The sequence below is a fragment of the Thunnus maccoyii genome, chromosome 9 (genome assembly GCF_910596095.1).
Source record: "Thunnus maccoyii chromosome 9, fThuMac1.1, whole genome shotgun sequence".
NCBI classification, from domain to species: domain Eukaryota; kingdom Metazoa; phylum Chordata; class Actinopteri; order Scombriformes; family Scombridae; genus Thunnus; species Thunnus maccoyii.
The window spans coordinates 249,116-274,884 of record NC_056541.1 but is presented as its reverse complement, the minus strand read 5'-3'; the positions used below and the strand labels follow the sequence as shown (position 1 = coordinate 274,884).

The window sequence follows — 25,769 nt, the reverse complement described above, 5'->3', positions numbered from 1 at the left end:
CACTGAGTATGGGCTGGAGGTCCCAAGGTCACAATGGAAGACACCTCTTAAGGTGGTTGAGAAAGACCGAGTCAAGATCCTGTGGGACTTCCAGATCCAGACTGACAAACTGGTGATGGTGAACCAACCGGACATCGTGTTGATCGACAAACAACAGAAGAAGGCAGCGGTGATAGACGTAGCAATCCCAAGCTACAGCAACATCAAGAAGAAGGAACACGAGAAGATCGAAAAATACCAAGAGGAGCTAGAAAAGATGTGGGGAGTGAAGGCGACAGTGGTGCCAGTGGTAATTGGAGCACTGGGGGCTGTGACCCACAAACTGGGAGAGTGGCTCCAGCAGATTCCAGGTACAACATCTGAGGTCTCTGTCCAGAAGAGCCCAGTCCTAGGAACAGCTGAGATACTGTGCAGAACCCTCAAACTCCCAGAACTCTGGTAGAGGACCCGAGCTTAAGGAAGACACACCACCACCCCCCATGGGAGGGGGGTGAGAGGGAGATTTATATATATATATATATATATATATATATATATATATATATATATATATATACATACACACACACACAGGTGTAGAGGCAGCTGTATTGTACTGGACACAACTCTGCCCTCTGCTGGTCAGCAGCTGCTGCTGCAGGTTGAACATTTTCCTGTTTTTGATGCGCTTGACAGCTAACATGAAGGCAGCAGCAGATCCATCTGTCCCCGGTCCTGGCTCCAAATCCAACAGGATCATCAGCAGAGCAGGTTCTTCCTGTCCTTGCTGTGCTGGAGGTTGAAGCTTCCATCTCTCTCCTCATCCTCTCCCCCACTGACACTCTGAGAGTGACAGCAGATTAATAAATTCTGTCTGTATTTTATATTATAAATATAGTTATTATATTTATTATACATAGATATTATATTACATATATAATAATATTATATTAGACAAAGATTAGAACATTTTGATCAACCTGAGCTGAACACAAACAGAATAAGAGTTCAATTCGGGATCAGGAAACTCTGTCAGAGTGAGACCTCTCCTCTTCCCTTGATGCCCTGCGAGATGCGCGGCGCATGCGCTGCTTCGACACAGGAAGTAAACAAGCAGCGTGCCGCTCTCCACGCGCATGCAGCAGCAGCAGCAGCAGCAGAAGGTGAGTCAATAAAAACTAGATCAAAGTTAAACCTTCGTGTTCGGACGCACAGAGACTCCAGCTGAGAGTGTGACCGCCACAGAGCGCTCTGTCCCCGGGTAACTGCTCCTCAGCTGCCCGCTGTGAGCGCGGGGCCTCCGGACCGTCAGACAACGACTCTGCTGTAAAGCTGAAGAACAACTGAAACTCTTCTGCAGAGTCTGGAGCTCCAACCTCAATACAGCTCTCTGTGTTCTGATAAAGACCCTTTCAGTCCTTTGTTCCACCTCAACTGGTTTAACTGGTGTTGAATGAAAGCCGTTCAAACGCGCCAATCCTCCCAGTCATTTGAATGGAGGCAGCGCCGCAGGGTTGTTGACGTCACATCGTCCACAACCAAATCACTGTGGAGGACCAGAAAGCATCAACAGAGGATAAATTATCATTATTATATATTATTTACAGAGTTGGGCAGCTGCATTAAATGAAGCTACAGCAACATAGCAATCAAAGCTACTTTTATGTTTTTATTATAATATTTAACATGATTATTAATGTTATTAGGTTCATTCTGTACTAGCAGCTGCTGTTTATCTACATGCATTTCAGACTAAGCATTGTGATCATCCACCATACTTTGATTTTGTAGAGACTTCCACATATTTGTTGTCAATGTTAAAAACTACAGAATAATATTTCAGATCATCTAAAGCTTTTATGTTTTTGTTTATTTATTTTAGCTTGTTGTGTCCGAGGTCAGCAGCTTCTTCTTCAGATCGGACAGGTTTGGGTTAAACATGTATTAGGAGGTTCAGTCACAAACTCCAGATGAAAATTTTTTCTTCTTTTTTAGAAACAGCAAACCAATCGGCTGCCTCAGCTCTTCTTTTCCTCCTCATGAATCCTGCAGACGCCTCCCCTCCTCACAGGAAGAGGAGGAGGTCACAGAGTCCGGCAGAGTCTCCTGCTCCCGTCGACATCGACACACCTGAAAAGGTAGGGAAGAAGAAGAAGAAGAAGAGGAAGAAGAAGAGAGAGGAGGAGGAGGAGGAGGTTGGTCTTCCTCCCGCTGACAGACAGACAAACAACCAGAAGGAGGAGGAGGAAGAGGAGGAGGAAGAGACGCAGCTCTCCATAGCAACCAGCGAAACAGGCAAAAAGAAGAAGAAGAAGAAACACAAGAATGGACTGAACGAAGTCAGCATCACCACGGTAACAACAGACCATAACAACACAGACACAGACCTGATGGTTCCCATGGAAACTAGTGACACTGGGATGGAGAGGAAGAAGAAGAAGAAGAAACAGGAGGTGAACATCGACACGGTGACAACTACCCATAATAACAACAGTGAAACAGACCTTTTGGTTTCCATGGAAACCAATGACACAGAGAAAGAGAAGAAGAAGGAAAAGAAGAAGAAAGATGGGAGGATGGTGGAGGAACAGACCGAAGATAAAGACACTGAGTCACAGAAAGAACAGAAGAAGAAAAGAAAAGAGGAGAAGAAGAGACCAACAGGAAGAAGAAGAGCAGCGATGAAGAAGAAGGAAGACGGAGCGGCTGAAGAGAAAGATCTGTAGGTTCTTTCTTCCTGTGTGTGTGTGTGTGTGTGTGTGTGTGTGTGTGTTGTGTGTCTGTGTGTGTCTGTGTGTGTGTGTCTGTGTGTGTGTGTCTGTGTGTGTGTGTGTGTGTCTGTGTGTGTGTGTGTGTGTGTGTGTGTGTGTGTCTGTGTGTGTGTGTGTGTCTGTGTGTGTCTGTGTGTGTGTCTGTGTGTGTGTGTCTGTGTGTGTCTGTGTGTGTGTCTGTGTGTCTATGTGTGTGTGTGTGTGTGTCTATGTGTGTGTGTGTGAGTGTGTGTGTGTCTATGTGTGTGTGTGTGTGTGTGTGTGTGTGTGTGTGTGTGTGTGTGTGTGTGTGTTGTGTAGTAACTGTTGTCTGCTGGCAGGTTGGACTGGTCGCTGGTTGAAGAGCTTCAGGAGTTTGTTCCAGACGTCAAGAATAAATCAGTTCATCAGATCAACAAACTGCTGCGATACGACCTGCCGCGTTTCAAATACTTCAAACAGCAAGGTACAAATACTGCAAATACTTCAGACAGCAAGGTACAAATACTGCAAATACTTCAAACAGCAAGGTACAAATACTGCAAATACTTCAAACAGCAAGGTACAAACACTGCAGATACTTCAGACAGGTACTTACACTGCGTACTCCTGCAGGTGTGCCTCTGCGTCGGGGGAGGTGCTCTCAGCAGGAGAACCAGCGAATCAGAGAGAACGTAGCAGACTTCCTGGCTTTGACGGGCATCAGCTCGGCCAATCAGCTTCTGTTTCCTCAGAGGTACAAAGAGCAGGAGGCGGAGCTTAGACGGCTGCGAGCACAACATCACTTCCTGGAGAGGATCGGTAGGCGTACATGTCATGTGACCCTGATGTCACTGCTTTGACGTTTTTGTCTCACTCTCCACCTGTCTGTCTCTCCAGCTGAGGGCATCCCGAGAACGTGTCACCAGGTTCACGTCAGAGCCAAGAAGATATTTGACGACAGGAACCACATGGGAAGGTCGGAGAACATTTTCCCGTTTCTGTCCCCACCCTGTGTGTGTTTATGTTCTAGCTGTAGAACCCTGTGTGTGTTTATGTTCTAGCTGTGGAACCCTGTGTGTGTTTATGTTCTAGCTGTAGAACCCTGTGTGTGTTTATGTTCTAGCTGTAGAACCCTGTGTGTGTTTATGTTCTAGCTGTGGAACCCTGTGTGTGTTATATGTTCTAGCTGTGGAACCCTGTGTGTGTTTATGTTCTAGCTGTAGAACCCTGTGTGTGTTTATGTTCTAGCCGTGGAACCCTGTGTGTGTTATATGTTCTAGCTGTAGAACCCTGTGTGTGTTTATGTTCTAACTGTAGAACCCTGTGTGTGTTTATGTTCTAGCTGTGGAACCCTGTGTGTGTTTATGTTCTAGCTGTGGAACCCTGTATGTGTTTATGTTCTAGCTGTGGAACCCTGTGTGTGTTTATGTTCTAGCTGTAGAACCCTGTGTGTGTTTATGTTCTAGCTGTAGAACCCTGTGTGTGTTTATGTTCTAGCTGTGGAACCCTGTGTGTGTTTATGTTCTAGCTGTGGAACCCTGTGTGTGTTTATGTTCTAGCTGTAGAACTCTGTGTGTGTTTATGTTCTAGCTGTTGTACTCTGTGTGTGTTTATGTTCTAGCTGTGGAACCCTGTGTGTGTTTATGTTCTAGCTGTGGAACCCTGTGTGTGTTTATGTTCTAGCTGTAGAACCCTGTGTGTGTTTTTGTTCTAGCTGTGGAACCCTGTGTGTGTTTATGTTCTAGCTGTAGAACTCTGTGTGTGTTTATGTTCTAGCTGTTGTACTCTGTGTGTGTTTATGTTCTAGCTGTGGAACCCTGTGTGTGTTTATGTTCTAGCTGTGGAACCCTGTGTGTGTTTATGTTCTAGCTGTAGAACCCTGTGTGTGTTTATGTTCTAGCTGTAGAACCCTGTGTGTGTTTATGTTCTAGCTGTGGAACCCTGTGTGTGTTTATGTTCTAGCTGTGGAACCCTGTGTGTGTTTATGTTCTAGCCGTGGAACCCTGTGTGTGTTTATGTTCTAGCCGTGGAACCCTGTGTGTGTTATATGTTCTAGCTGTAGAACCCTGTGTGTGTTTATGTTCTAACTGTAGAACCCTGTGTGTGTTTATGTTCTAGCTGTGGAACCCTGTGTGTGTTTATGTTCTAGCTGTGGAACCCTGTGTGTGTTTATGTTCTAGCTGTAGAACCCTGTGTGTGTTTATGTTCTAGCTGTGGAACCCTGTGTGTGTTTATGTTCTAGCTGTAGAACCCTGTGTGTGTTTATGTTCTAGCTGTAGAACCCTGTGTGTGTTTATGTTCTAGCTGTGGAACCCTGTGTGTGTTATATGTTCTAGCTGTGGAACCCTGTGTGTGTTTATGTTCTAGCTGTAGAACCCTGTGTGTGTTTATGTTCTAGCCGTGGAACCCTGTGTGTGTTATATGTTCTAGCTGTAGAACCCTGTGTGTGTTTATGTTCTAACTGTAGAACCCTGTGTGTGTTTATGTTCTAGCTGTGGAACCCTGTGTGTGTTTATGTTCTAGCTGTGGAACCCTGTATGTGTTTATGTTCTAGCTGTGGAACCCTGTGTGTGTTTATGTTCTAGCTGTAGAACCCTGTGTGTGTTTATGTTCTAGCTGTAGAACCCTGTGTGTGTTTATGTTCTAGCTGTGGAACCCTGTGTGTGTTTATGTTCTAGCTGTGGAACCCTGTGTGTGTTTTTGTTCTAGCTGTGGAACCCTGTGTGTGTTTATGTTCTAGCTGTAGAACTCTGTGTGTGTTTATGTTCTAGCTGTTGTACTCTGTGTGTGTTTATGTTCTAGCTGTGGAACCCTGTGTGTGTTTATGTTCTAGCTGTGGAACCCTGTGTGTGTTTATGTTCTAGCTGTAGAACCCTGTGTGTGTTTATGTTCTAGCTGTAGAACCCTGTGTGTGTTTATGTTCTAGCTGTGGAACCCTGTGTGTGTTTATGTTCTAGCTGTGGAACCCTGTGTGTGTTTATGTTCTAGCCGTGGAACCCTGTGTGTGTTTATGTTCTAGCCGTGGAACCCTGTGTGTGTTATATGTTCTAGCTGTAGAACCCTGTGTGTGTTTATGTTCTAACTGTAGAACCCTGTGTGTGTTTATGTTCTAGCTGTGGAACCCTGTGTGTGTTTATGTTCTAGCTGTGGAACCCTGTATGTGTTTATGTTCTAGCTGTGGAACCCTGTGTGTGTTTATGTTCTAGCTGTAGAACCCTGTGTGTGTTTATGTTCTAGCTGTGGAACCCTGTGTGTGTTTATGTTCTAGCTGTGGAACCCTGTGTGTGTTTATGTTCTAGCTGTAGAACCCTGTGTGTGTTTATGTTCTAGCTGTAGAACCCTGTGTGTGTTTATGTTCTAGCTGTAGAACTCTGTGTGTGTTTATGTTCTAGCTGTTGTACTCTGTGTGTGTTTATGTTCTAGCTGTAGAACTCTGTGTGTGTTTATGTTCTAGCTGTTGTACTCTGTGTGTGTTTATGTTCTAGCTGTGGAACCCTGTGTGTGTTTATGTTCTAGCTGTGGAACCCTGTGTGTGTTTATGTTCTAGCTGTAGAACTCTGTGTGTGTTTATGTTCTAGCTGTAGAACCCTGTGTGTGTTTATGTTCTAGCTGTGGAACCCTGTGTGTGTTTATGTTCTAGCTGTTGTACTCTGTGTGTGTTTATGTTCTAGCTGTGGAACCCTGTGTGTGTTTATGTTCTAGCTGTGGAACCCTGTGTGTGTTTATGTTCTAGCTGTGGAACCCTGTGTGTGTTTTTGTTCTAGCTGTGGAACCCTGTGTGTGTTTATGTTCTAGCTGTGGAACCCTGTGTGTGTTTATGTTCTAGCTGTGGAACCCTGTGTGTGTTTATGTTCTAGCTGTGGAACCCTGTGTGTGTTTATGTTCTAGCTGTGGAACTCTGTGTGTGTTTATGTTCTAGCTGTAGAACTCTGTGTGTGTTTATGTTCTAGCTGTAGAACTCTGTGTGTGTTTATGTTCTAGCTGTTGTACTCTGTGTGTGTTTATGTTCTAGCTGTGGAACCCTGTGTGTGTTTATGTTCTAGCTGTAGAACCCTGTGTGTGTTTATGTTCTAGCTGTAGAACCCTGTGTGTGTTTATGTTCTAGCTGTGGAACCCTGTGTGTGTTTATGTTCTAGCTGTGGAACCCTGTGTGTGTTATATGTTCTAGCTGTGGAACCCTGTGTGTGTTATATGTTCTAGCTGTAGAACCCTGTGTGTGTTTATGTTCTAGCTGTGGAACCCTGTGTGTGTTTATGTTCTAGCTGTGGAACCCTGTGTGTGTTTATGTTCTAGCCGTGGAACCCTGTGTGTGTTTATGTTCTAGCCGTGGAACCCTGTGTGTGTTATATGTTCTAGCCGTAGAACCCTGTGTGTGTTTATGTTCTAACTGTAGAACCCTGTGTGTGTTTATGTTCTAGCTGTGGAACCCTGTGTGTGTTTATGTTCTAGCTGTGGAACCCTGTGTGTGTTTATGTTCTAGCTGTGGAACCCTGTGTGTGTTTATGTTCTAGCTGTGGAACCCTGTGTGTGTTTATGTTCTAGCTGTAGAACCCTGTGTGTGTTTATGTTCTAGCTGTGGAACCCTGTGTGTGTTTATGTTCTAGCTGTGGAACCCTGTGTGTGTTTATGTTCTAGCTGTAGAACCCTGTGTGTGTTTATGTTCTAGCTGTAGAACTCTGTGTGTGTTTATGTTCTAGCTGTTGTACTCTGTGTGTGTTTATGTTCTAGCTGTAGAACTCTGTGTGTGTTTATGTTCTAGCTGTTGTACTCTGTGTGTGTTTATGTTCTAGCTGTGGAACCCTGTGTGTGTTTATGTTCTAGCTGTGGAACCCTGTGTGTGTTTATGTTCTAGCTGTAGAACTCTGTGTGTGTTTATGTTCTAGCTGTAGAACCCTGTGTGTGTTTATGTTCTAGCTGTGGAACCCTGTGTGTGTTTATGTTCTAGCTGTGGAACCCTGTGTGTGTTTATGTTCTAGCTGTGGAACCCTGTGTGTGTTTATGTTCTAGCTGTGGAACCCTGTGTGTGTTTATGTTCTAGCTGTAGAACTCTGTGTGTGTTTATGTTCTAGCTGTTGTACTCTGTGTGTGTTTATGTTCTAGCTGTGGAACCCTGTGTGTGTTTATGTTCTAGCTGTGGAACCCTGTGTGTGTTTATGTTCTAGCTGTGGAACCCTGTGTGTGTTTATGTTCTAGCTGTGGAACCCTGTGTGTGTTTTTGTTCTAGCTGTGGAACCCTGTGTGTGTTTATGTTCTAGCTGTGGAACCCTGTGTGTGTTTATGTTCTAGCTGTGGAACCCTGTGTGTGTTTATGTTCTAGCTGTGGAACCCTGTGTGTGTTTATGTTCTAGCTGTAGAACTCTGTGTGTGTTTATGTTCTAGCTGTTGTACTCTGTGTGTGTTTATGTTCTAGCTGTGGAACCCTGTGTGTGTTTATGTTCTAGCTGTAGAACCCTGTGTGTGTTTATGTTCTAGCTGTAGAACCCTGTGTGTGTTTATGTTCTAGCTGTAGAACCCTGTGTGTGTTTATGTTCTAGCTGTGGAACCCTGTGTGTGTTATATGTTCTAGCTGTGGAACCCTGTGTGTGTTTATGTTCTAGCTGTAGAACCCTGTGTGTGTTTATGTTCTAGCTGTGGAACCCTGTGTGTGTTTATGTTCTAGCCGTGGAACCCTGTGTGTGTTTATGTTCTAGCCGTGGAACCCTGTGTGTGTTTATGTTCTAGCCGTAGAACCCTGTGTGTGTTTATTTGTTCTAGCCGTAGAACCCTGTGTGTGTTTATGTTCTAGCCGTGGAACCCTGTGTGTGTTTATGTTCTAGCTGTTGAACCCTGTGTGTGTTTATGTTCTAGCTGTGGAACCCTGTGTGTGTTTATGTTCTAGCTGTAGAACCCTGTGTGTGTTTATGTTCTAGCTGTAGAACCCTGTGTGTGTTTATTTGTTCTAGCTGTAGAACCCTGTGTGTGTTTATGTTCTAGCTGTGGAACCCTGTGTGTGTTTATGTTCTAACTGTAGAACCCTGTGTGTGTTTATGTTCTAGCTGTGGAACCCTGTATGTGTTTATGTTCTAGCTGTGGAACCCTGTGTGTGTTTATGTTCTAGCTGTGGAACCCTGTGTGTGTTTATGTTCTAGCTGTAGAACCCTGTGTGTGTTTATGTTCTAGCTGTAGAACCCTGTGTGTGTTTATGTTCTAGCTGTAGAACCCTGTGTGTGTTTATGTTCTAGCTGTAGAACCCTGTGTGTGTTTATTTGTTCTAGCCGTAGAACCCTGTGTGTGTTTATGTTCTAGCCGTTGAACCCTGTGTGTGTTTATGTTCTAGCTGTGGAACCCTGTGTGTGTTTATTTGTTCTAGCTGTGGAACCCTGTGTGTGTTTATTTGTTCTAGCTGTGGAACCCTGTGTGTGTTTGTGATCTAGCTGTGGAACCCTGTGTGTGTTTATTTGTTCTAGCTGTGGAACCCTGTGTGTGTTTGTGTTCTAGCTGTGGAACCCTGTATGTGTTTGTGTTCTAGCTGTGGAACCCTGTGTGTGTTTGTGTTCTAGCTGTAGAACCCTGTGTGTGTTTATGTTCTAGCTGTAGAACCCTGTATGTGTTTGTGTTCTAGCTGTAGAACCCTGTATGTGTTTATGTTCTAGCTGTGGAACCCTGTATGTGTTTATGTTCTAGCCGTGGAACCCTGTGTGTGTTTATGTTCTAGCTGTAGAACCCTGTATGTGTTTATATGTTCTAGCTGTGGAACCCTGTATGTGTTTGTGATCTAGCTTTGCTGATGTTTTCTTTCAGGTTCTCAGAGGAGGAGATGCAGTCTTTGATAAAGTGGCAGAACCTCCATGGTAACGACTGGAGAACAATCTCTCAGAAGATGGACCGCAGCATTTACGCCTTACAGAAACGCTTCGCCGACATTGGTAACTTCTGTGGTTCTGTGTCTTCTTGTATGTTCCTTCGTGTCTTCATGTACAGACGTGGCTGATATTATTGGTACCTTTGCATTTGATTAAAATAATGCACTATTCGCCCTGAACGTGTTGAAATTAAAACACATTTTATTATCAACGCATGTCGGTTTGGTTTGCAGTGGAACAAAACAAAAGTTGTGAAAATAACTGAATTCATGTTTATTCTACAAAGACATTCTAAAATACAACATTATTGGTACCTTTTAGAAATTGTAAGAAATAATTGATCTGTAGTGATACTTTAAGCAGACTATTGAGTTTTAATTAGTATCACAGGTGTTTTCAGTCTTATAATCACTCAGCAGCCAGTTTAAAAGGAGAAAATGACTCACTCTGCTGTTTGTGCATCACACTGAACATTGAAAACAGAAGGAAAACTCGAGAAGGTCTGAAGACATTAGAAACAAGGTAACAGCCAAGCATGGTCAACGTAAAGGTTACAAGATCATCTCCAAAGAGCTCGATGTTCCTGTGACCACTGCTGCAGATATTATTAAGAAGTTTAACTCTGATGGAGCTGCAGCCGACATCTCTGGACGTGGTCACAAGAGGAAAACTGTTTGAATGGTGGAGAAAGAAGCAAAGAAAACTTCAATACAGATCCAAGCTGATCTTCAAGTTCAAGGTACAATAGTTTCACTGTCTGAATGAAACCGGGCTCCATGGTAGAAGACCTAGGAAGACCCCACTTCTAAGAGGGAGACGCAACAAAGCCAGACTGGACTTTACCAAAATGCATGTCGAAATGCCACAGTTCTTCTGGGAGAATGTGCTTTGGACAGATGAAACTAAATTAGAGTTTTTTGGTAAATCACACCGACCCAGATGTTTTCAGAAGAAAAGATGAAGCCTTCAAAGAAAAGAACACCATGCCTATCTTGAAACACGGATAATGTGTTAATATGTTAAGTTGTAAATCAAAAGCAAACTTTCAGTTATATTCAATGTGAAATAAAGAATGATGGATCCCAGATACTTCTCTCTCATACACACTTTATATATATATAGTCCTGATCATGAAGGAACCCCAGAAGGCAGACCAACCTGTGCACCGCCTGGATTGACTACAAGAAAGCCTATGACTCAATGCCACACACATGGATACTGGAATGCTTGGAAATGTACAACATCAACAGGACACTAACAGCCTTCATCAAGAACTCAATGGAAGAGTGGCTACGGGTACCGGTTCTGAAGTGGAACAACCATCAGTCACCTCCTCTACATGGATGACATCAAGCTGTATGCCAGGAATGAGCGAGACATCGACTCACTGATCCACCTCACCAGGATCTACAGCAACGACATCGGAAGGTCATTCAGACTAGAAGTGTGGTCGGATGGTATCGAAGAGAGGGAAGGTGATCAGGACCGAGGGGGTTGAACTACCAGAAGGAAGCATTGCAGATGTTCAGGACAGCTACAAATACCTTGGGATCCCGCAGGCAAATGGGAACCATGAGGAGGCTGCAAGGAAGTCAGCCACAGCCAAATACCTACACAGAGTAAGGCAGGTCCTGAAAAGTCGGCTGAACGGCAAGAACAAGATACGGGCCATCAACACGTACGCCCTGCCAGTCATCGGATACCCCGCTGGTATAATAAACTGGCCAAAGGAGGAGATAGAGGCCACTGATATCAAGACAAGGAAGCTCCTCACAATGCAGGGAGGGTTTCATCCCAAGTCCAGCACCCTGAGACTGTACACTAAGTGGAACGAGGGAGGCCGAGGACTGGTGAGCGTCAGAGCCACTGTCCAGGACGAAACAACCAACATCCAGGAATACATCAGGAAGATGGGCCCCAAAGATGAACTGCTAAGTGAATACCTCAGGCAGCAGAAACCCGATGATGCAGAGGAGGAGGAGGAACCATCATGGAGGGACAAGCCCCTACACGGCATGTACCACAGACAGATAGAAGAAGTGGCTGATATCAAGAAATCCTACCAGTGGCTGGAAAAGGCTGGACTGAAGGACAGCAGAGAAGCACTGATGGCAGCACAAGAACAGGCACTCAGTACAAGATCAATAGAGGCGGGGATCTACCACACCAGACAGGACCCCAGGTGCAGGCTGTGCAAAGATGCTCCTGAGACAGTTCAGCACATAATAGCAGGGTGTAAGATGAAGGCAGGAACAGTGTACATGGAACGCCATAACCAAGTGGCTGGCATAGTGTACAGGAACATCTGCACTGAGTATGGGCTGGAGGTCCCAAGGTCACAATGGAAGACACCTCTTAAGGTGGTTGAGAAAGACCAAGCCAAGATCCTGTGGGACTTCCAGATCCAGACTGACAAACTGGTGATGGCTAACCAACCGGACATCGTGTTGATCGACAAACAACAGAAGAAGGCAGTAATGATAGACGTAGCAATCCCAAGCGACAGCAACATCAAGAGGAAGGAACACGAGAAGATCGAAAAATACCAAGAAGAGGAGCTAGAAAAGATGTGGGGAGTGAAGGCGACAGTGGTGCCAGTGGTAATTGGAGCACTGGGGGCTGTGACCTACAAACTGGGAGAGTGCTACAGCTAAGATACTGCGCAGAACCCTCAAACTCCCAGAACTCTGGTAGAGGACCCGAGCTTGAGGAAGACACACCACCACCCCCCATGGGAGGGGGGTGAGAGAGAGATTTTTTTTAATATATATATATATATATATATATATATATATATATATATATATATATATATATATAATACGTCAGTTTCAAATTAATACTGAGAAAAGTTTTTTTAAAAAAAAAAGATGGAAGGGAACCAATATTTTCACCATGTCTGTATGTTCTTGTGTTCATTTATGTTCCTGTGGTCGCGTATGTACTTGTGGTCATGTATGTACTTGTGGTCGTGTATGTTCCTGTGTTCATGTATGTACTTGTGTTCATGTACGTTCTTGTGGTCGTGTATGTTCCTGTGATTGTGTATGTACTCGTGTTCATGTATGTATTTGTGGTCGTGTATGTTCTTGTGGTCATGTATGTTCCTGTGGTCATGTATGTACTTGTGTTCATGTATGTTCTTGTGTTCATGTATGTTCTTGTGGTCATGTATGTTCTTGTGGTCATGTATGTTCTTGTGGTCGTGTATGTTCCTGTGATTGTGTATGTACTTGTGTTCATGTACGTTCTTGTGGTCGTGTATGTTCCTGTGATTGTGTATGTACTTGTGTTCATGTATGTATTTGTGGTCGTGTATGTTCTTGTGGTCATGTATGTTCCTGTGGTCATGTATGTACTTGTGTTCATGTATGTTCTTGTGTTCATGTATGTTCTTGTGGTCATGTATGTACTTGTGTTCATGTATGTTCTTGTGTTCATGTATGTTCTTGTGGTCATGTATGTTCTTGTGGTCATGTATGTTCTTGTGGTCGTGTATGTTCCTGTGATTGTGTATGTACTTGTGTTCATGTACGTTCTTGTGGTCGTGTATGTTCCTGTGATTGTGTATGTACTTGTGTTCATGTATGTATTTGTGGTCGTGTATGTTCTTGTGGTCATGTATGTTCCTGTGGTCATGTATGTACTTGTGTTCATGTATGTTCTTGTGTTCATGTATGTTCTTGTGGTCATGTATGTTCTTGTGGTCATGTATGTTCCTGTGGTCATGTATGTACTTGTGGTCATGTATGTTCCTGTGGTCATGTATGTACTTGTGGTCATGTATGTTCTTGTGTTCATGTATGTTCTTGTGGTCATGTATGTTCTTGTGGTCATGTATGTTCCTGTGGTCATGTATGTACTTGTGGTCATGTATGCACTTGTGTTCATGTATGTACTTGTGGTCATGTATGTTCTTGTGGTCATGTATGTACTTGTGTTCATGTATGTTCTTGTGGTCATGTATGTTCTTGTGGTCATGTATGTGTCCAGCTCCAGGTCGGGGGTCCTGGAGTTCAGATGAAGAGTCCAGGTTGAAGCAGGCTGTGAAGGCTCACCTGGAGGTCCTGGTCCAGCAGAGTCCTGAAGGTCCTAGTCTGAGTAGAGACCAGCTGTGTAACAACCTGCCCTGGAAGGAGATCAGCCGGCAGGTGGAGACTAGATCCTGGACCCAGTGTCGCATCAAGTGGTGAGTGATCCTGAACCTGAACTCTGGTCCCAAACCCTGTACTACAGTCCAGGACCCTGAACTTGATATATTGTAAACACCTGGATGTACATCTGTCACTGGGGTACGGATGACGTCACTGGGGTACGGATGACGTCACCGGGGTACAGATGATGTCAGTGTGATTTGGAAACATTAAAAACTTGTTACCTGCGCTGTGATGGAGCTGCTCCATCTGCTGAGAAGCAGCTCAGGTGTTCTGAAGCTTCGCTCTGTGTTTCAGGTTCAGCATACTGAAGTTTAAACTGTCAGCAGGCGGCAGAACCTTCACTAGAGGACCTGCAGGACTTCAGGCCAAAATCCGTCTCATCAACACGTAAGATCAGCTGACAGCTAACACACCTGTACGGGAAGGGTCATTAGGTCACAGCGATGTTCTGCTCTGCTTGATGCCGGTTCTGTTGAGGGCTTTGGGAGTAAAGATGATTACAGACATACTTAACAGGCTCATAGTAAGTCAAATTAAAATGCTCAACATGGTAAATAAAAAATAAACATATAAATATTATCAACAAAATCCACATTCTTCATTCTTTCTCTCTTTTATTTTGATCCAAGGCTGCTTTATGATGATTGACAGGATTATTAATATCTAATGTTATAGGAATATCACATATTCACATGAAATATTCACAGACCTCCTCTGATTATTAATCAGTGGCTATAAAACAACACACGCACACATTTCATGACTATCAGAAATTTTGAGAAAAACTTTTAACAGCAAACTTGATCATCAGAAAATAATACATCATAATTATGAATGAAACAATCTCTGCTGTGATAATCAAGACCTGGACTGTAGTCACATCTGTCTGCCTGCTCACCGCATCACAAACTGTAGATTATATTACATAACGATAACGTGCGTTAGAATATTATCACAGTTCAGCTCATTTACTAACGTTACTGTTACTAACCTCAGTCACATATGCATAAATCTAACATAAATAACATACAAATCAAAGGAAATGTACCTTGAAAACACACGAAACATCAGCGAAATAACAGCACGACAAAATGGCGGCACCTCCGTCACCCAGACTGATAACCGACTGTTCACAGTGACGTAATGACCCTTTATAGTGTCTGTGATATATAACAGACACCTGTCTGTGTTTATGAGGCGTGTCTTTAATATATAAAAATCATCATGTCTTACATGTTTCAGGTTGTACAACATGCGTGTGGACGATGCAGCCGACATTGACTGGGAAGAGGTCGCTCACACTGTTGGGTGAGGTCAAAGGTCAAACACTCAGGCCTGTGGTTTGAGGGTGCAGTCAGCTGATAATGTTCTCCAGGTGTTCTCATGTATACATGTGTACTGTTTAAACTGACGGATGTAGCCACTTTGACGTCACTTGTTGGTTTGTTGACTCCCGTTTTGAGGCTTTTAGTTTGCATTTTGATTGTCGCCATCTTGGATTTTTGGAGCGAGAAGTGACCATATTTGGACGAGAGGGTTGAGCTAATCCTAATGCTAGCTGCTTGCTGCTAGCTTGGTTAGCATGGTGCATTAACTGTGATCATGCTAATGCTAATTTTCACTAGCCAAAAACAGGCTTAAAACCAATAAAACAAATCTCATAGTTCAACCAAACACTGAACGAGACTTTTATAAGCGACCAAAATGTTACATTTAACTTTCATGAACTGAAAACACACTGAAATAGCGACGGCTACGTCCATACTCTGTGAATCTCAGGTTACATCATGGTTACATTACCTAACTAACATCGTCACCATGGTAACAACTTGCCTGTGAAATCACCCACCTGTCACTCAAAGTGGCCACGACCTTAATTACGCATAAATTTAAGACTTAATAAAGCTTACATGGGTGAATTTACCTCTTTATTTTTATTGAGTCTCTCAGCTGCCTTCACACCAGATGAGTTTAAATATTACTATTAGTACTAGTATTAGTAGTATTATTATACCAGTAGTACTAATGTGTATGAGTAGTACTACTACTAGTAGTGTTGATGCAGTACCACTGTACTGCTAACTGTATTGTAGTACTTACAGCAGTACTGTGTTTCCTTGTTTTAGTGAAGTGACTCCAGTTTGTGTTCAGAAGAGTTTCCACAGACTGAAAGTTTCCAGAGTTCCCAACTGGACCAGTTTATCCTACGGAGGTCAGTACTGTGATACTTTACCTGTCTGTACTGCAGTAGTTTACCTGTCTGTACTGTGATACTTTACCTGTCTGTACTGCAGTAGTTTACCTGTCTGTACTGCAGTAGTTTACCTGTCTGTACTGTGATAGTCAACCTGTCTGTACTGCAGTAGTTTACCTGTCTGTACTGTGATAGTCAACCTGTCTGTACTGTGATACTTTACCTGTCTGTACTGCAGTAGTTAACCTGTCTGTACTGCAGTAGTTTACCTGTCTGTACTGTGATAGTCAACCTGTCTGTACTGCAGTAGTTTACCTGTCTGTACTGCAGTAGTTTACCTGTCTGTACTGCAGTAGTTAACCTGTCTGTACTGCAGTAGTTAACCTGTCTGTACTGTGATAGTCAACCTGTCTGTACTGTGATACTTTACCTGTCTGTACTGCAGTAGTTAACCTGTCTGTACTGTGATAGTCAACCTGTCTGTACTGTGATACTTTACCTGTCTGTACTGCAGTAGTTTACCTGTCTGTACTGTGATAGTCAACCTGTCTGTACTGCAGTAGTTTACCTGTCTGTACTGCAGTAGTTTACCTGTCTGTACTGCAGTAGTTAACCTGTCTGTACTGCAGTAGTTTACCTGTCTGTACTGTGATAGTCAACCTGTCTGTACTGCAGTAGTTAACCTGTCTGTACTGCAGTAGTTTACCTGTCTGTACTGCAGTAGTTAACCTGTCTGTACTGCAGTAGTTTACCTGTCTGTACTGCAGTAGTTAACCTGTCTGTACTGCAGTAGTTAACCTGTCTGTACTGCAGTAGTTTACCTGTCTGTACTGCAGTAGTTAACCTGTCTGTACTGCAGTAGTTTACCTGTCTGGATCCTATTTCATTGTAATCCTTGTGGTTCTTTGTTTTCATGTGAAACTCACGCAGTTGTACTTTAGACCGTCAGAACTTCAGAATGAACCTTTGAACTTTGTTCCTCAGAGATCATCGACTTCCTGCAGCTGAACGTTGTTCCTCGTCTGAAGGAGAACCTGAGCAGGGAGGAGGGGCTGGAGGATCAGCAGGAGGTACAGCAGGAGGTGGAGAACAGGTACCTGCTGGCGAACATCTTCCCCTCGCAGGACGAAGACTACACAGAGGTGGACAACGTTTAACTGACCTTCAGCCAATCAGGAACCAGACGGACAGATGAATAAACTGTGACCTCATCATGCTCTGCCCCTTCTGTGATGTGATTGGCTGACACCTGAAGATGATGATGATGAAGATGATGATGATGATAAACAGGAATTGACTCAACAGCTCAGTCTGTTTGAACCCTGCACAGGAAGGGGATTAATACTGAGACTTTAAGTGATGATCAGGCTCATGTTTCTGTAACGAGCCATTTGATGTTTTATGTTAACAACTTTCTAATGAAGAGAATTTTCTCATTACTTTCGTCTGTGTCCTTCAGTCTGACAAACAGCTCAACCAATAATCAATAATACTGATTTCCTCCTTCATCAGTATCTGTCAGCACGAACACGCTGACATGTTTGCTCACATGACAGACGTGATCGCCTCGATCTGTCCAATAACAGAAGTGAAACATTTTAATTTGAAATGTTTTATTACATTAGCAGTAACATAAACAATCAACATTTATTTTCTTTCATCTTTAATCTTTCAAATATTTCCTGAGTTTTCTATAAACATGAAGATTCAGACATAATAGACAACTGCATTCAAACTGTAGTCCATTCAGCAGTGATGTATTGTGGGTACTGTGGTCCATTCAGCAGTGATGTATTGTGGGTACTGTGGTCCATTCAGCAGTGATGTATTGTGGGTACTGTAGTCCATTCAGCAGTGATGTATTGTGGGTACTGTAGTCCATTCAGCAGTGATGTATTGTGGGTACTGTAGTCACTTGGCAGTGATGGCCTGCAGGTTACTGCTCCTCTTCATGATGTTTGGGACAAACAGCAAGCCGGACGCCCTCTCGATGGTTTCTATGGGAACCAGGAAACGCTCCAGTGGAACCTTCTCGTCCACCGGCTCGTTTGGTAAAACATAGGACCGAAGCTCCACCCCCCGGCCGTCTGCCTGCTCCAGGATCAGCACCTGAGGAGACACACAGGTGACATCATCAGCTGCCAGACAGGCATCACTGACTGATGACATCATCAGCTGACAGGCAGGTGAACTCACCTTGAAGAAGTGTGTCGGCACGGCGACGTGGTTACGACCCAGAACCTGATAATGGACGTAGAGTTTTCCATCAGCCTCCTGCCTGAAACACACACACACACACACACACACACGGTGATGTCATCCTGTAGCTCCTCCTACCAAGTGCTCAGACACCACACAATCTATAATCAGTAATCTATAATCAATATGCAATCATCTATAATCATCTATAATCAATAGTCTATAATCAATCGTCTATAATCAGTAATCAATCATCTATAATCAATAGTCTATAATCAATCAGCTATAATCAGTAATCAATCATCTATAATCAATAGTCTATAATCAATCAGCTATAATCAATAGTCTATAATCAATCAGCTATAATCAGTATTCATCTATAATCAATAGTCTATAATCAATCAGCTATAATCAGTAGACTCCAATTTTTATTCAATGTTTTGTAAATATGTTTTGGCTTCGGGGATCATTTCCATCAAAGATGTTCTATTAAGACATGAACAGTTGTTTTCACAGCTCTGTGCTGACAGGAGGTCTCACTCTCTACAGACATGGAAGGCTCGAATCAATCAAATCAATCAAAGGCTCAAATCAATCAAATCAATCAAAGGCTCAAATCAATCAAATCAATCAAATCTCTCAGCTGGAAAACTTCAACTTATTCTTACAGGATCTGAATCAAATACAGTTGGATTCATTATATAACACCTCTGGATTAAATATAAACATCTATAGGATTATAAAATTATAAATTATAAAAAGAATAAAACAAAAACTGAAACCAAAAAAAATGACCTCAAAGGAAAATTTCCAATAAAACTATTAAGTATTGAAACATCTGATTACAATATCCTCACTTTTCTTTCACTGATCAGGATTTTTCTCTTTTATGGTCATTTTTCAGTTCTGACCAGTTTAGCCCCCCTAAAACAAATATACATTATTAGTTAAAATCATTAATAGTTTTTTCATTTTTCATTAAAGTCGATTGAACTGTGTCATTGCGTCTCCAAATTCACAATGTATCTAACACGCCGGGCACTAGGACCTGGGAGAGGCTGCTGCTGCTCTAATCCAGCGTTTCCATTGGCTGTGCTGCCCGCTCAGTGCCCCCAGTAGAGACTTTACTAAGATAAACATAAAATACAGAGTGAAGATAACAAGCTCCAATATGAATTTGGCTATCAAGTTGTTACTCGTTTATTACTTGCTTAACTTTAGATTTAAGTGAGGAAAAGGAGAGAGGATAGACTATATAACACTAACGTTATACAGTGGAAACTGCTTCTATAATCACAGTTACAGTGATCAACCGCTGACAGAATCAGACTCACAAATGCTGTTTAAATAATTTGCTGATAGTAATCAATAGTCTGCTTACAGAGTTCATTTTGGGTCTTTTCATACATGAAAACATGGGGGAAAAATAAAATTACAGTGACTATTTTTATTTTTTACCTTACTCCCATGATACACATATGATATTGTAATTAGCGGCTGCGGCACCGTTATCAGGGTGCGGAGGTTCAGGGTGTGGGTGTGTTTATTTTTAACCACCATGAAACAATCAGTAAATAACATTTTCTTTCCTCTCATTCACCGGCTTTCACGCCACCACTGCTCGCTCTCCCCATCCTCTCTCTAACTCGCTCGACCACTGCTACTCTCTCTCTCTCTCTCTCTCTCTCTGAGTCAAGAGGCGTCAGCAGCGACACAGCTGTTCTGTATAGTGAATAGCAAACCTGGCCATTTCATTACTTTTTTATTTGTGTAATAGATATACAAATGTCAATCAGATGGTAATCTGATCGGTTATAATAATCATCCGCTCATAGTGATTAATTTAACCCAGACGGTGTGAGCACTATAAGCAGTTTCCATTGTTCTAACTAGCTGATGAGCCAACCGGCCAACGTGTGAACGAGCAAAAGAGATATAAATAATGTTATTGACAGCTCTTTACATATATGTAATATATATACATATATATGCTTTAAATGCCTCTGAAGTATCTGGAAACAATCAGTAGGCAGAGATGAGACAGTTCAGACAAATACACATTTAAACTGGTTGATCATAAACCTTGAGTTTAATAAAATAACATGTTACTGAAAACAGGTGAGGAGAGGAGGAGGATGAGGAGACTGACAGGGATGAAGGAGCAGGTCTGATGGAGGTTAGTGGGAGTTGTTCAAGCTTTCAGTTAAAACTAAAACAGGCCTCTTACTCATACAAAGCATAAACTAGCATAAATGATTTTATGAATGTTTAGTTTTAGAGGTTCACACATCAAACATCAGTCTGTGTATCAATAACGTACTCAGGACCTGCAACTTATCTAAGACATTCCTTTGTTTGATCTGTTGTAAGTGTTTAAATCATATTAGATCAGTACAAACCATGAAGAGACGGATCTGTTGTGTTGATTTTAAACCTGTTCTCTGAAAATTCATGACAAACAGACATTTTGGGGCCAATAAAGCCCCCCTAGTAAAGGCATAGCCCCCCTAACCATAAATCTCTAGTAACACCCCTGGTGGGCAAACGTCAGAGCTGCATCCTGATTGGTCGGTTTCCCTTCAGCAGCTGAACCAGTGAAGAAAAAGTCAAATCAAAACCAAAAAAGGCAAAAAATGTCAAGTTCCAATAAAATGACACGAGTGAAACATCTGTTTGTATTCACTCTGATTTATTTTAGTTTGATTGTTGGGAGATTTTGTTCAATTATTACGACACAAATTTAATCCCATAAACGTCTGAATATGAAGTTTTACCAGCAGCACATGTACAATATTCCAACAATACAAGATGTATCTTATTATCATGAGGTTTTATTCATATTCTCATCATGTTGCTGCCGTGAGGAACCTTCAGCCTACCTGTATGTTTGCACACCTGTTCTGTTCCTGTGTTGCACTAAGGAAACAGAGACACCACAGAAGAAGAGCGGACGTTACCTGGGCAGGTAGAGCGGGCCGGTGCACACGTACACGTTGAGGTAACGTTTGGTCAGAGAGCGACAGAGTTTCTCCAGATTGTTCCAGGTGTTCTGGTTCAGGTGAGGGTTCTAACACAAACACAGCAGAACGTTAGATCACAATAAATAACATCAGGTGTGTCTGTGGGACTGATGACATCATTCACAGGTGTGTCAGAGTCTCAGGTGTGTGTACCTGCGGCGCCACGTTGCTCAGGTAGAAGGTGTCATCCATGGCTTTCTGACTCCACTTGTGATTGGCTGCTGCAGCCAGGTGACCTCTGTCGAAGCCACTCCCCCTGTAGTCAGTGTTGGTGGCTCGATGGAAAACGTGCACGCTGCAGGTAGACAGGTAGACGACAGGTGAGTTCACCTGTTTGTACTTAATATCCAACACCAACCTTTATGATTATCTCCCTCACCTGTCGTCATGTTTCGGTCTCACCTGTCGTCATGTTTCGGTCTCACCTGTCGTCATGTTTCGGTCTCACCTGTCGTCATGTTTCGGTCTCACCTGTCGTCATGTTTCGGTCTCACCTGTCGTCATGTTTCGGTCTCACCTGTCGTCCTGTTTCGGTCTCACCTGTCGTCCTGTTTCGGTCTCACCTGTCGTCATGTTTCGGTCTCACCTGTCGTCCTGTTTCGGTCTCACCTGTCGTCCTGTTTCGGTCTCACCTGTCGTCATGTTTCGGTCTCACCTGTCGTCCTGTTTCGGTCTCACCTGTCGTCCTGTTTCGGTCTCACCTGTCGTCATGTTTCGGTCTCACCTGTCGTCATGTTTCGGTCTCACCTGTCGTCATGTTTCGGTCTCACCTGTCGTCATGTTTCGGTCTCACCTGTCGTCATGTTTCGGTCTCACCTGTCGTCATGTTTCGGTCTCACCTGTCGTCCTGTTTCGGTCTCACCTGTCGTCATGTTTCGGTCTCACCTGTCGTCATGTTTCGGTCTCACCTGTCGTCCTGTTTCGGTCTCACCTGTCGTCATGTTTCGGTCTCACCTGTCGTCCTGTTTCGGTCTCACCTGTCGTCATGTTTCGGTCTCACCTGTCGTCATGTTTCGGTCTCACCTGTCGTCCTGTTTCGGTCTCACCTGTCGTCCTGTTTCGGTCTCACCTGTCGTCCTGTTTCGGTCTCACCTGTCGTCCTGTTTCGGTCTCACCTGTCGTCCTGTTTCGGTCTCACCTGTCGTCCTGTTTCGGTCTCACCTGTCGTCATGTTTCGGTCTCACCTGTCGTCCTGTTTCGGTCTCACCTGTCGTCCTGTTTCGGTCTCACCTGTCGTCCTGTTTCGGTCTCACCTGTCGTCCTGTTTCGGTCTCACCTGTCGTCCTGTTTCGGTCTCACCTGTCGTCATGTTTCGGTCTCACCTGTCGTCATGTTTCGGTCTCACCTGTCGTCCTGTTTCGGTCTCACCTGTCGTCATGTTTCGGTCTCACCTGTCGTCATGTTTCGGTCTCACCTGTCGTCATGTTTCGGTCTCACCTGTCGTCATGTTTCGGTCTCACCTGTCGTCCTGTTTCGGTCTCACCTGTCGTCATGTTTCGGTCTCACCTGTCGTCCTGTTTCGGTCTCACCTGTCGTCATGTTTCGGTCTCACCTGTCGTCATGTTTCGGTCTCACCTGTCGTCATGTTTCGGTCTCACCTGTCGTCCTGTTTCGGTCTCACCTGTCGTCCTGTTTCGGTCTCACCTGTCGTCATGTTTCGGTCTCACCTGTCGTCCTGTTTCGGTCTCACCTGTCGTCATGTTTCGGTCTCACCTGTCGTCATGTTTCAGTCTCACCTGTCGTCATGTTTCGGTCTCACCTGTCGTCCTGTTTCAGTCTCACCTGTCGTCATGTTTCAGTCTCACCTGTCGTCCTGTTTCAGTCTCACCTGTCGTCCTCTTTGAACTCGCAGTACTTTCGGTCTGACGACCCGCTCAGGGCAGCGGGGTTTAGCCGCTCGATTACCCAGGATGCAGTGCGTGTGCGGGGGTCATAGGAGGTGACGTAGGACTCTCTGGTCTTGATGTTGGCCAATGACGGGAAGCCGTACTTCATCACTGCTCCAGATGCACCTGGACTCACCTGGACAGGTTCAACAGGTTTGACAGGTTCGATCAGACGATCGATTCTCATGAAGCGATAAAAAAAGTTCCAGTTAATGATCAGATTTATTGATCAGATTTATTGATCAGATTTATTGATCAGATTTATTGATCTTTTGACAGAAACAACTGAACATCATCAGCATCTCGTGTGGTTGTTATTCTAATGTCTGACTCTTATATAAATAATCTTATAAACACTGTTAACTGTAATAATTCATGTTGTAAATATTGATCTATTTAATATTTAATGATTTACAGCCTCGATGTCCTTCAGACAATCAATAATGTGTCCAGATAGTTATCTGAAGTTTATATTAAATATAAATACAGACAGTTATAATAATAAAACAGACACGTTTTATTTATGTAAGGCCACAAATATCAAGACAGGAAACATTTACACATTGTTGGTTTTTGTGGAAAATCTTTTGACGTCTTGTTCTAATAACTTTCATGATGTCACGTGATATCAGCAGGTAGATTTAGACTCTTCACACCAGATCAGAAGCTACTTTAAGTAAAGTCTGCTCACTGAAGGGTCACCAAACACCTGTCTCTCACACACACACACACACACACACACACACACACACACACACACACACACACACACACACACACACACTCCCTCTCACCGTCAGCTCGGACGCCTGGACTCCCGGTACCGGGAGAACCGGGACTCTGCTCAGCAGACCGGGCCTCTCCTCCCCCTCCTCCCGGTCTCTGGCGCTCAGCAGGCGGCTCGCTGCCGCTCCGAGTCCCGCTCCGAACAACAAGGTCGCTCCGGTCTTCCAGCAGCGTCTCATGATGCTGCCGACGCTCACTGATGACGCTGCTCTGACGTCATGGGCCTGCGCCTCAGCCTCCGTGTCGCTTCGATGACGTAAAACGAGGAGGGGGGGGTTTATACGATGATTGTTGTTAAAGCTCTTTGTTGTAAATAAATAAAGTTTAGTCGCACCGTCACCTAGAGTCCGGTTCTGCTCGAGTCCGGTTCTGCTCGAGTCCGGTTCTGCTCGAGGTTTCTTCCTGTTGCAGGTTTTCCCGCCGCTGATGGAGGAATGTTTGGTCTCTGGAGATTAAAGACTTGAGTCCAGACCCTCCATGTGGAAACAGCCCTGAGATAAAACAGCTGCTGATTATAAAACACTAATTAAAACTCAATAGTCTGCTTAAAGTATCAATACTAATCAATTATTTCAAACAACTTCTAAAGGGTATCAATAATTTATGTCTTTGTAGAATAAACATGAATTCAGTTATTTTCACATCTTTATTGTTTTGTTGCTCTGCAAACCAAACCAACATGCGTTAATAATAAAATATCTTTTAATTTCAACACTGTTCAGGATGCATTATTTTAATAAAATGTAAAGGTACCAATGTTTTCAGCCGTGTCTGTATATATATATATATATATGTGTATATATATATATATATATATATATATACACACACATATATATATATACATATATATATGTGTGTGTATATATATATATATATATATATATATATATATATGTGATGAAATGCGGCTCCACACGACTGTTGTTTCTACCACAGACGACCACCTGCAACACGGCGTGCCAGCGGAAAGACAAAGGGAATTTGGTTGGCGTGATCAAGGGCGATGACTCAGTTGAAGCAAAAAATCTGGTAATGGTTCATTAAAGTGGGCGTGGCTTATTACAACCAATCTAGATTTCTAGACATTTCACATTCTTGGCTCAGGAGCCGGTGGGCGTCAGGAAACTACCTGCTCCTGGGTAGTCGAGGCTTCCTGTCAGGCCTCCAGCAGCCAGATGGGTCGTGGTTTTATGTTGTGTTTGCAAACATCACACACTCTTCTTTCATCCAAGTTATTCACTCTCATTGACTTCAATGCAGTAATTTACTGAACTGAGTTAATATTTAGGGTTAGAGACAGCTGTGTTGTCCTGATGGTCTACTGGTGTAAGGTCACTGGTTTCCAGCATGACACCAAGCAAACTTAATGACCAGAAAAGATTTCTTTGCTGATAACAATCATGTGATTCGTCTTTCAGCTGTTTGTCAGTGAATCTGTAATTTTGGTGAATATTTGAACTTCAGCTGATTGACTTCATGATGTTCACCAGCAGAGCCGACAGTCACAGAATGAAGCTGCTGACTATGATTCGAATACTCAGCTGGGCGAGTCCATGCATGTAGTATGTTGTGCTTATTCAGCTCATATTAAGTTGAAGGTTGTGACTTAGTTTTCATTTTCTCTGCCAAAAGTGTAAAAAAACCGTAAAACACCAAACAACCGGCAGGTGGGTCTCAAAGTCCAGGTGGGTCTCAGCTCATATAACGACACTCATTGACCTCAAGGTGACGCTGAAATAATCTAGTTTAATTATCTATATTTGTTATTGTTGGTGTTCATTATTGTGTATTTGGAGTATTTCGGCTACTTTGGTCATTTAAATAATATTATTATCTCATTATGTGTTGAATGTGTATATAATATAATATAATAATATCACACATATGCAGATATTTTCTTCTAAAACAAGAGGAATAAAATACAGCTGATGATTAAATAAACTTGTTTCATGACTTTAGACTTTGTGAAGA

At 43.2% G+C, this 25,769-nt stretch overlaps 2 protein-coding genes and 1 long non-coding RNA gene across 3 annotated transcripts; 1 reads left to right on the top strand and 2 right to left on the bottom strand.

Annotated features, from left to right (window-relative positions):
- Window positions 1-1,022: 1,022 nt before the first annotated feature.
- LOC121903573 (transcription termination factor 1-like) lies at window positions 1,023-17,343 on the top strand. The gene is made up of 11 exons (XM_042420731.1): window positions 1,023-1,142; window positions 1,975-2,701; window positions 3,071-3,195; window positions 3,345-3,530; window positions 3,609-3,687; window positions 9,492-9,616; window positions 13,547-13,742; window positions 14,005-14,097; window positions 14,953-15,018; window positions 15,837-15,922; window positions 16,889-17,343. Exons 1-11 carry the CDS (start codon window positions 1,040-1,042, stop codon window positions 17,059-17,061), a joined length of 1,959 nt encoding a protein of 652 aa, XP_042276665.1. The 5' UTR covers window positions 1,023-1,039; the 3' UTR covers window positions 17,062-17,343.
- LOC121903585 lies at window positions 15,931-16,882 on the bottom strand. The gene is made up of 3 exons (XR_006098071.1): window positions 16,128-16,882; window positions 16,013-16,081; window positions 15,931-15,943 (listed from the first exon to the last, which is right to left on the bottom strand). It is a non-coding gene; the product is annotated as an uncharacterized LOC121903585 (long non-coding RNA).
- Window positions 17,344-17,500: 157 nt separating the features above from the next.
- On the bottom strand, window positions 17,501-24,045 carry endog (endonuclease G). The gene is made up of 6 exons (XM_042420741.1): window positions 23,804-24,045; window positions 22,952-23,145; window positions 21,277-21,418; window positions 21,061-21,170; window positions 18,101-18,182; window positions 17,501-18,013 (listed from the first exon to the last, which is right to left on the bottom strand). The coding sequence occupies exons 1-6, from the start codon at window positions 23,972-23,974 to the stop codon at window positions 17,816-17,818; spliced, it is 897 nt and encodes a 298-aa protein (XP_042276675.1). The 5' UTR covers window positions 23,975-24,045; the 3' UTR covers window positions 17,501-17,815.
- Between the last annotated feature and the right edge of the window lie 1,724 nt (window positions 24,046-25,769).

Bases quoted from the DNA above. Each gene is read 5' to 3' on its own strand.
- LOC121903573 (XM_042420731.1), top strand. From the start codon at position 1,040: ATGCCCTGCGAGATGCGCGGCGCATGCGCTGCTTCGACACAGGAAGTA. The intron at 15,019-15,836 runs GTGAGGTCAAAG...TCCTTGTTTTAG, and splicing joins GAGGTCGCTCACACTGTTGG to TGAAGTGACTCCAGTTTGTG. The intron at 15,923-16,888 runs GTCAGTACTGTG...TTTGTTCCTCAG, and splicing joins GACCAGTTTATCCTACGGAG to AGATCATCGACTTCCTGCAG.
- endog (XM_042420741.1), bottom strand. From the start codon at position 23,974: ATGAGACGCTGCTGGAAGACCGGAGCGACCTTGTTGTTCGGAGCGGGA. The intron at 21,419-22,951 runs GTGAGACTGAAA...GTCTACCTGCAG, and splicing joins GAGTTCAAAGAGGACGACAG to CGTGCACGTTTTCCATCGAG. The intron at 18,014-18,100 runs GTGAGTTCACCT...GTGTCTCCTCAG, and splicing joins TGCCGACACACTTCTTCAAG to GTGCTGATCCTGGAGCAGGC.